Source organism: Candidozyma pseudohaemuli (assembly GCF_003013735.1).
Source record: "Candidozyma pseudohaemuli strain B12108 chromosome Unknown scaffold00003, whole genome shotgun sequence".
Classification (NCBI taxonomy): domain Eukaryota; kingdom Fungi; phylum Ascomycota; class Pichiomycetes; order Serinales; family Metschnikowiaceae; genus Candidozyma; species Candidozyma pseudohaemuli.
Window position 1 is genome coordinate 487,817 of NW_020194437.1, and position 8,056 is coordinate 495,872.

The 8,056-nt window shown below is 48.8% G+C and overlaps 3 protein-coding genes across 3 annotated transcripts; 1 reads left to right on the plus strand and 2 right to left on the minus strand.

Annotated features, from left to right (window-relative positions):
* Positions 1 to 116: 116 nt before the first annotated feature.
* Positions 117 to 2,744, minus strand: C7M61_001978 (eukaryotic translation initiation factor 5A; the record flags this gene model as incomplete). The annotated part of the gene is made up of 2 exons (XM_024857368.1): positions 117 to 575; positions 1,524 to 2,744. The coding sequence occupies 2 exons, from the start codon at positions 2,742 to 2,744 to the stop codon at positions 117 to 119; spliced, it is 1,680 nt and encodes a 559-aa protein (XP_024714504.1).
* Positions 2,745 to 4,546: 1,802 nt separating this feature from the next.
* FGR47 (Fgr47p) lies at positions 4,547 to 6,613 on the plus strand (the record flags this gene model as incomplete). The annotated part of the gene is made up of 1 exon (XM_024857369.1): positions 4,547 to 6,613. One exon carries the CDS (start codon positions 4,547 to 4,549, stop codon positions 6,611 to 6,613), a length of 2,067 nt encoding a protein of 688 aa, XP_024714505.1.
* Positions 6,614 to 6,776: 163 nt separating this feature from the next.
* On the minus strand, positions 6,777 to 7,757 carry C7M61_001980 (uncharacterized protein; the record flags this gene model as incomplete). Its single annotated transcript, XM_024857370.1, has 1 exon — positions 6,777 to 7,757. The coding sequence occupies one exon, from the start codon at positions 7,755 to 7,757 to the stop codon at positions 6,777 to 6,779; it is 981 nt and encodes a 326-aa protein (XP_024714506.1).
* Positions 7,758 to 8,056: the final 299 nt, after the last annotated feature.

Below are 8,056 nucleotides of genomic sequence, written 5' to 3' on the forward strand. Positions count from 1 at the left end.
AACCTCCATCGCTATACGACCAGGTCACCTCTTCAATCAGCCCTCATCCCGTACCCATAGCACCTACTCAACCTACAGTTTGTTGGACTTGCAGTAATATGTATTTATCTGTACATTTAAGCACCCTTTGGAGCCTCCTTGTGGGAGATAGCAGCCTCCTCACCCATAGCGGAGATGACAGAGATGATCAAGTCCTTACCATCGTCAAAGTCGTTCTGGATCTTGTCACCAATGTCACCCTCAGGGACCTTGACGTCGTCCTTGGTGTCACCGTCAGCGGTCATCAAAGACAAGAAACCATCGTCAATGTCCAACAACTGGTAGTCCTGTCTAGAAACGTTAGGAACCTCCATGTTGTGGGTAGATGGGGACAAGTCCTCCAACTTCTTGCCAGTGAAGATGTCAATGGCGACCAAGTGGACCTTGGCGTGACCGTGCTTACCGGTCTTGGAGGTGGACATGTCGACAATCTTACAAGGTCTGCCCTTGATGACAACGTGACCGTTCTTTCTCAAGGCAGAACACTGCATTGGGAAGGTCAAAGCGGCACCAGCATCGGCGGTCTCAAAGACGTGCTGTTCGTTAGTATTTCGGTGCTTATGTCGCCACGGTCTCATTGGCTCTCTTGGCCCATGATCCCCACTAATTCGGGTTCCCTGTTGCCTTAAATCACTTCTTCAAGGTGCCGGGACCCCAAAAAATCACTTTTACATACTTCTTCGTCAGCCATTTTACTTTCTGAATATGTGATGGAAAAGAGGAGGAGGAAGAAATTCCAATGGGATGTATTTTTTTTTTCCGCAGTCGTTGGATGCCCACCGAAAAAAGGGAACCCTGGGTGCGAACGCTTGCCTTACTCGGGACAAATCCCCACAATTCACTGCAACTTTATATATAAGGCTGTGAAATTTTTCAATATATTTTTGTTGTTTTCTTTGATATATGTGTTTTGGCGTTTGCTTCCTCGAATTTGTCCAGAATTGACGCTGCCCTGGCGGGTTACCCGGCCACGATCTGGCGACTCAGAGACAGCGTTCGCGAACCACAAATTCCTGTATTTTCTGGGGCAGATGAGAAAACGCCAGTAAAGACGTCTGTATGCAGGTCCAGATCTCTCACTGCCAATGGCCTCGATGGCAAGCGTCAGCACTGTCCGAGGCTGCGGCTGTCTAGGAGTGGCTACAAGGGGGCGGTTGTTGCCAGATGGCTGGAAGGTCACGTGACGGAGTTGCACGGGGTTTGGTGCCCCGCCAATTCCACCACCCAGTGATCTTCGTCAAAATGGCTGCAAAATCGAAGCTCTTTTGTACATTATGTGGGCGATATATTGGCCTGCTGCTTTTGTCGACATGATTAGGCAAGTGCTGCTGCGGCCGAAGGCGACACTTGCATGATATATGGGTCGTGACCATGTTATGTCACGGTATAATACAGCTGCAGATAGCTTCTTTGTAAGAACTGAAGTGGGCTTGATGTGTAATGCGAGGTGGCCAGGTTGTGTAGGAGAGAGGTTAGACCTCTACTTTTTCTGCATCTTCGCCCTTGAGCGACTTGGGAGTGATCTCCGTGTCTTCTGGAGCCTGGCTGCTCAAGCGGGACTCGTATTTTGCCTGTTTCTCGAGCTTGAGGCTCTCGATCATATCCTTCCACTTGTCCAAGAGCTCATTGCACTTCTCGTGCAACTTGAAGCTCTCCTCGTATGCTAAATCTTCATCCTTGAGAATGCATTTCAACACTTTGTGGATCTTGGTCTCGCGCAAAAGCTCCACGTTCAAGGGGAAGTCGGCAAGACGATGCAATATCAATCTGGCTACCAGCAACTCGTCAACTGTGGGAGGTGGGAACTGCTTGGGGTCCTTTGGCGTCACAGGCTGGTTTCTTTGAATGAGAGATCGTTGTAGTTTGATCCGGCACAACCACAACTGATGCTGTCTATCCTTCTCGGAGATGGGTTTGGGCGATGCTGAGCGGCCATTGCCATTGCCGCTGCCGTTGGTCTCTTCCGTCACTGAGGAGTTGGACACAACACGCTTTTTGGGAGGCGCCGATGAAGCAGTCCCACGAGTTCTCTTTCTGGATCGTGAGCTGTCGGACTCTTCGTCACTATCCTTCTCGTCTTCAATTGGCTCCTCTTCCAGGGTGCTTTGGGCATTCCCATTGCCATTGCGAGAGGAGCTTCTTAAACCTCCTCTTCTGCGAGCTTTCGGCAATGGTCTTCCCTTTTTAGAGTCCGTGTCAGACTCATGTTCTATCGAGTTGTTGGCAGCGTCGTCGTTGTCGTGGGCATCTTCGGCCTCGCCTGTCTCGTCCACTTCATCTTCCTCCTCTTCGTCATCTTCATCATCATTTTCTCCTGCAACGCCCTTGTTGACGGCGGCAAGTTCATCCATAAATTCGTCAAATTGTAAGCCTTTGGCTGCAATGTAGGCTTCGGCAACATTATTCGTGCGACCGGTTTTCTTCTTGGGCTTGTTTTTGAGTTTGTCCTTGGGGACCTTCAGCAAGTAAGTGTCAAGCTTTGCCGGCGTTAGAAGCTCCAAGCCCTTTTCATTCATCCAGTTGAAGTCGCCATCGGGTATGAAGATGACACACGTGTTGGTGGTTTTCTTCTTTGCTTTCATGATGGCGGGCGGGATCATATCTGAGGGCATCACAAATGACGGCCAGGCGGGGAAACCTGTCATTTTCGATAGAACCAATGCCTTGGGCTCAAACTCCGTCTTTGCTGATTTGCGAGGCGGCATGGCTTGTTATATGAATATGGCTGTTGGACGACGAGTGAAACAGGTTTTGATTTTCGGATGTGGGGGTCAATTGACGACTAATTCTAGTAATTTTAATGAGCTGGGGCCTTGGGGCTAGTGTTGGCTCTCCTGCCTCTTGTCTGTGGAGTTGGGCTTCCGATAGTCAGACGAAAGTATAAACAGATAGGAGCCAGGAAACACAAATAGGAAATCAACGGCACAGACGCGCTTCTATGTGGATTCCGGGGCTTGCGTGGCTAGGCGGCGATGGATCTGTCCACAGTCGAGGTCAGGAAGGTGTTGGAGTAGAAGTTGATGTTTTGTATAGGGATAACAGAACGATGTAGCGCCAGACGCCGGAGATGAGTCGGGCACGACGCTTCCCAAGATGGGCAAAATGGGGGATACGGAGGTGGATTTGGGTGGTATTTTTATTTTTATAGTTTTTTACAAACTAATTTGGGGCCCTTGGTTTAATTGAGTGGTTTTTGTGGGGTTACTGTTTTGGGTTGTGTTGCACTGGTGAGCTCTTGCTGTGCAACCACCAGGCTAGTCATGAAACGAGGAAGCAAACAGCGGTGGACTAAATGAAGTAAACGTTATTTAGAAATTCAATGGCGAATTGAGAAAAACAGTATTCTATCTGAGGGCTATAAGTCGTGGATGGGCATGTTACAAGGTGAAACAGCATTTCGCAGCCATTGACCACGGTTCAAGGTAGGAGGAAGGAGCACTTGGTTATTCATAACTAGATACTCAATTGAGGCCGCAGCAGAAGCTTGCTGGATCCGAGGCTGCAGCATTCCGTAGGGGCTTTTCAGGAATCTTCATATTTGTAAGTAAAAGCGTAAAGCACGGCTCGACGTGACTGAACTCCGATCCATGAAGCCGCATTTAAAAGATCTTAGCTGTTTTTCGATCTTCATAACCTCAACTTAGTCTGTCTTGTGACCGCCTTCTTCACGCTTAGCTGCGGAATGTGGCCGCATGTCTCACCTCCCATGAATTCTGTTCGACTGGTCATCTTCAATAATTTGTAATTTCTCAAACTTAAGTCTTAAATGTTGTCTCCCTTGAAATGACTGTGAATTTAAAAATTGGACTCCGTAAGCATGGGCATCTTGGGACATTCACATCCGCCTCACAAGGCTTTGAATCCGCCTCGGCTGCAACCCATTGCCCCAGTTAGTCAAAAGAAAACAAAGCAGAGAAGCACAGAAAATAGTGTATTGAATTTAACAAAGTCAATTAAGACAACTGGCAAAAACTTGTCGAGGTAAATTTCGAGTTCCCTTGTATTGATATCTCTATTACCGATGGGTGATTCATGCTCACACAAGCCTCAACCAGTGACGATGGACCAACCCGCCAATCATCAAAAAAGAACAAGTAAAAGACTTCATTAGTATTCCCCAACGTATGGCAGAACCATTCACACCATCTTCACCCCATAATTACCACCTCTAACATTTATTTGCTAAACACCATTGTCCCACGTCGTGCCTAATGTAACACCGGCTAATCAATTTTTAACTATTGTGCGCCGCAACCCACCACTTGCAAAAGTGAAATTGTTTCCAAAACTCCAAAATTCATACATTTACTGTCCCAACGGCTCCATTTATCAACTTCCCCTTATTCATTTCCTCCACTTTTGCAAAAACCTCCCTTCCAGACCCTTGTGACCCACGGCTGCTGGACCGCTTTTTTCTCGCACTTTTTGTCCACCAACTCTTTTTGCACCCACCAATAAATCCCAATCCTAGGGTCTGTTCCAAACCAACAGGGAATTTTTTTCGGCCATGTCGTCTCTCAAAAGACCCCTCCCGGAGCAGTTGCCCACGCCGGAGGAATTGGCCCGGGTTTTCAAAAAACCTACTCGGGACCACACCGATACCAAGGTCATGGCACAGCTACCACCGCCTTCAAACCACGAACTGGGGCTAGATGCCCCGTTAAGGCATGCTGTACCTCCTTCCATAATGCCTGTTTTGGCTTCTCCATACAATGAACACGACTTCTTTTCAGACTTGCAACAATACTCAGACGAGGAAGCCCTACAACGGAAGGCACAGATAGACCAGATATTGCACTTCTTTCCGCCACCAGCACAGCCATTAATACCACATGAGCAGGTGAAAGCAGAGGGCGGAATCGCTGTGCCTTTTATATATCCGCCAGTTCCGGCCCTCCGACCTGACTACCACTTGAACGATACCTTCTTGAAGCCAGGAGCCGGCCCTGTGGAACAGCAGCACACAACACAACAGCCGTACGAGCGGGCTGAAATTAAACGCTTTGGTATGAATGATAGCATAATCTGGCCCGTGATACCGCCACTACCGTTCCCTCCTCCACGGTACATGCCTTACCCATTGATGGCACAGAAGGCACCCTTAACCCCAGGAGAGGTGTTTGAGGAGTGGATTGAGGCTCTGGAGCACTTGCCTAGGGTGGATATGGTTGTGGCTAGTGCAGCAGGGTCGATTGTGGATATACGGTCGGAACTGGAAGCACTAGGGTTTGACGTAGTGAAGCTCGACCGATGGATCAAGGATAGGCAGCAGGAACTGGATCCTGAGGCCGAGGAAGGTGTGAAGAGCGAAACGGATCTGGATGCTGAACGTGACGACTACGCTAGGTATGTGAAACAAGTCGACACCACCAATGTGTTCGACATTCATGCAAACGACAGGCCCAACTTGCTTGAAGTGCATTCGGATCTCAGAAACGAGTATTTGCGAGTGGCGCCTTCTGAAGAACAGGAGTCTCTGCTGATTCTCAAGACTCACGAATGGAGTGGAGAAGATATAGCTGAAGGAGCATCCGATGTGATGCCACTTCCAGCTTACTTAAGGCATGCCAAGGACGTGGTGAACGCTGGAGGTGGTACAAAAGACAAGAGGAGGAAAGAGCTTCTAGAGTCAGCCAACACCGTGACACGGTTTGTCGACTATCACAAGAAAAAAGTGTACGCTGCTCGCAAGCTCAAGCTACTAGAGCGTTTACGGAATCTTCAGAACAGCAGAATCTCCCTCAACGACAAGAATTTGTCCACAGACGATGTCGAGCTCAATGAGTTTATTCGGAATCGGAAGAACGAGCGGGACCACGAGTTGCTTCGTTTGAAGCTCTATCACAATCATGAGAAGCTCAAAGCGGCACAATTATTTTACCAGTCGTCCAACAGCACATACAAGGGCCTTAACAGGATTATCATCAATAAGTTGCGCAAGCTCAAGCACTTTCTCGAACATCAACAACTGGTGCTTGCTGGTATTGGCCCCGATGCTGAGATATTGAACTTGAGGAGTAAGGACAGCGCTAATTTGGTGAATTCGTTCGTGGAACAAGATTACTCCAACGATGTCAAGCAGGTGTTCCGTAATGCTACTATTAACGAAGACAGGGGAGAGAACAACCCACCCGATGTGAAGGTTGCAAACTTCAACAAGATCTACACCAGTCGGGAGCATTCGCCTCTGGTGCATGACTTTATGCCATTGGCAACTGAAGAAGAATTCAAACTCGTCACTGGAGATGCTCCGACGAAGCTAAGTGCCAAGGACCAGGCTCTCAAGGGCAAGTTCTCCAGACACCAGATCTTCCAGAGTCCTTTGTACGACAGAATCACGTCTGGTTCGGATTCGAATGCCTCTGACAGCACAGCATCGACAACCAAGAGAAGGCCAGGTAGAAGAGCGGCACCTAAACCTTTGTTAGGCGAAGAACCCAGCAAAGAACGCAGTGAAGCAGCACTTGTGGCCAAAATAATGAAGCAGTTTGTTGGACCAGCAGCGGCCAACGCAGACGAGCTTACCGAGGATCTCGACTTGATGAACGTGAACACTCGGTGGCCCGTCAGGTAAAACTACAGGAACGGAAACGGTAATAGTAATGGCGTATTATAGGACAACGTAAAATCAAAAGGGGAGATAAACTATAAAAAAGTTTGCGGGCACAAACAATCAGTTGACTTGAAAGATAGGACAAACACAATGTTAGAAGTGAAGAGGCGAGGAGCTTGGCAGATTAGAAGTCCTCAAATTGCGAGTAGAGTCCAATAGCCACATTGGCAAGGCCAATAACAATTGGGAAGTTGCCCAAGCCGGTGACGAATTGGTGGTAAAGACCCAATTGGATGATGGCGTGGTTTTTCAAGAAGTGGAAGATGTTTGTGTAAGAATCGAGCGAGGACAAGGCGCCGTGCTGAAGAACAAAGTAGTAGACCAACACCTTGGCCAAGGCGAAGATGAAGGGGTCGTACTTGTAGAGTCTGACGACGAACGAGATGTCCTCCTCCTCGTCGTCCTCGTCGGAGATCACCACAACTCTTCTGGAGAAGTTGACGTAGAACGAGATGAGCAAGGGCAACAACACGGCGTAGATGACCCAATTGCCAAACACAGACAAGACAGAAAACTCTAATAAGGCAGAGAAGTCGGGGGATGGCCACGAGCTCGTCTGCAATCTGGGGATGTTGTCTCTGAAGACCTGGTGGATCAGGTTGTTGTGCTTGACAGGCACAATTGGCACATTGGTGTACAAGAAGAAAGCAGCCTCAGCAACAACCTCCAAGTAGTTCAAGGCCACGACTCTGGACAAGGACTCTCTCAAGTCGTCGTTGACGTCCAAAGTGGTGAGGCCAATGGAGTCGGTGAAGTCCAACACCTTGGCTCTAGCTTGCTCAAACACATCAATTGCTGGGTCCACCACCCATTCCTGGAAAGAGAGTGGGGCAGGAGCATTGTAGTCCTTGTCCTCCTCCTCGACCTCGACGGCAACGGAAACCTCCTCCTCATCCTCGTCGTCGTCGTCCTCAATCAAGGTAGCAACCTCGTCCTCAAGGCCGGCAGACTCAATCAACTCTTTTGCTCTCTCGGGCTGCTCGTCGATGAAGCTCTCGATTTTTTCAAGCAACAGCTGCTTGGTGTCCTTGGAACGGACGGAAATGCCAACTTTTCTGGCGACCTTGGCCAAGTCGGCTTTCTTGAACGCTTTGAATTCAGACATGGTAGAAGAACAGTGTTGTAGGGGCACAGATGTTTGGCGCTGCGGCAGTTTGTTGATGAAAACAGAACCCGTGACACTTGACAGAAAAAACAGTGAAGCTCAAAATGCGCCGGCGACTCGTTACAGAAAAGAGCGTCCACGCTTGTTTACACTCGTGTGTTTATCTTCTTCCATTTTGGGCGCGCCGTACCGTTACTGAGTCCATGTGGGAGACCCAGGCGAGCCAATTGTTGAGCTGGTGACGAGATATACAATAGTGTAGCGGAGTGTGATTGGCTGGGAGGGCGGATTTTTTGTTG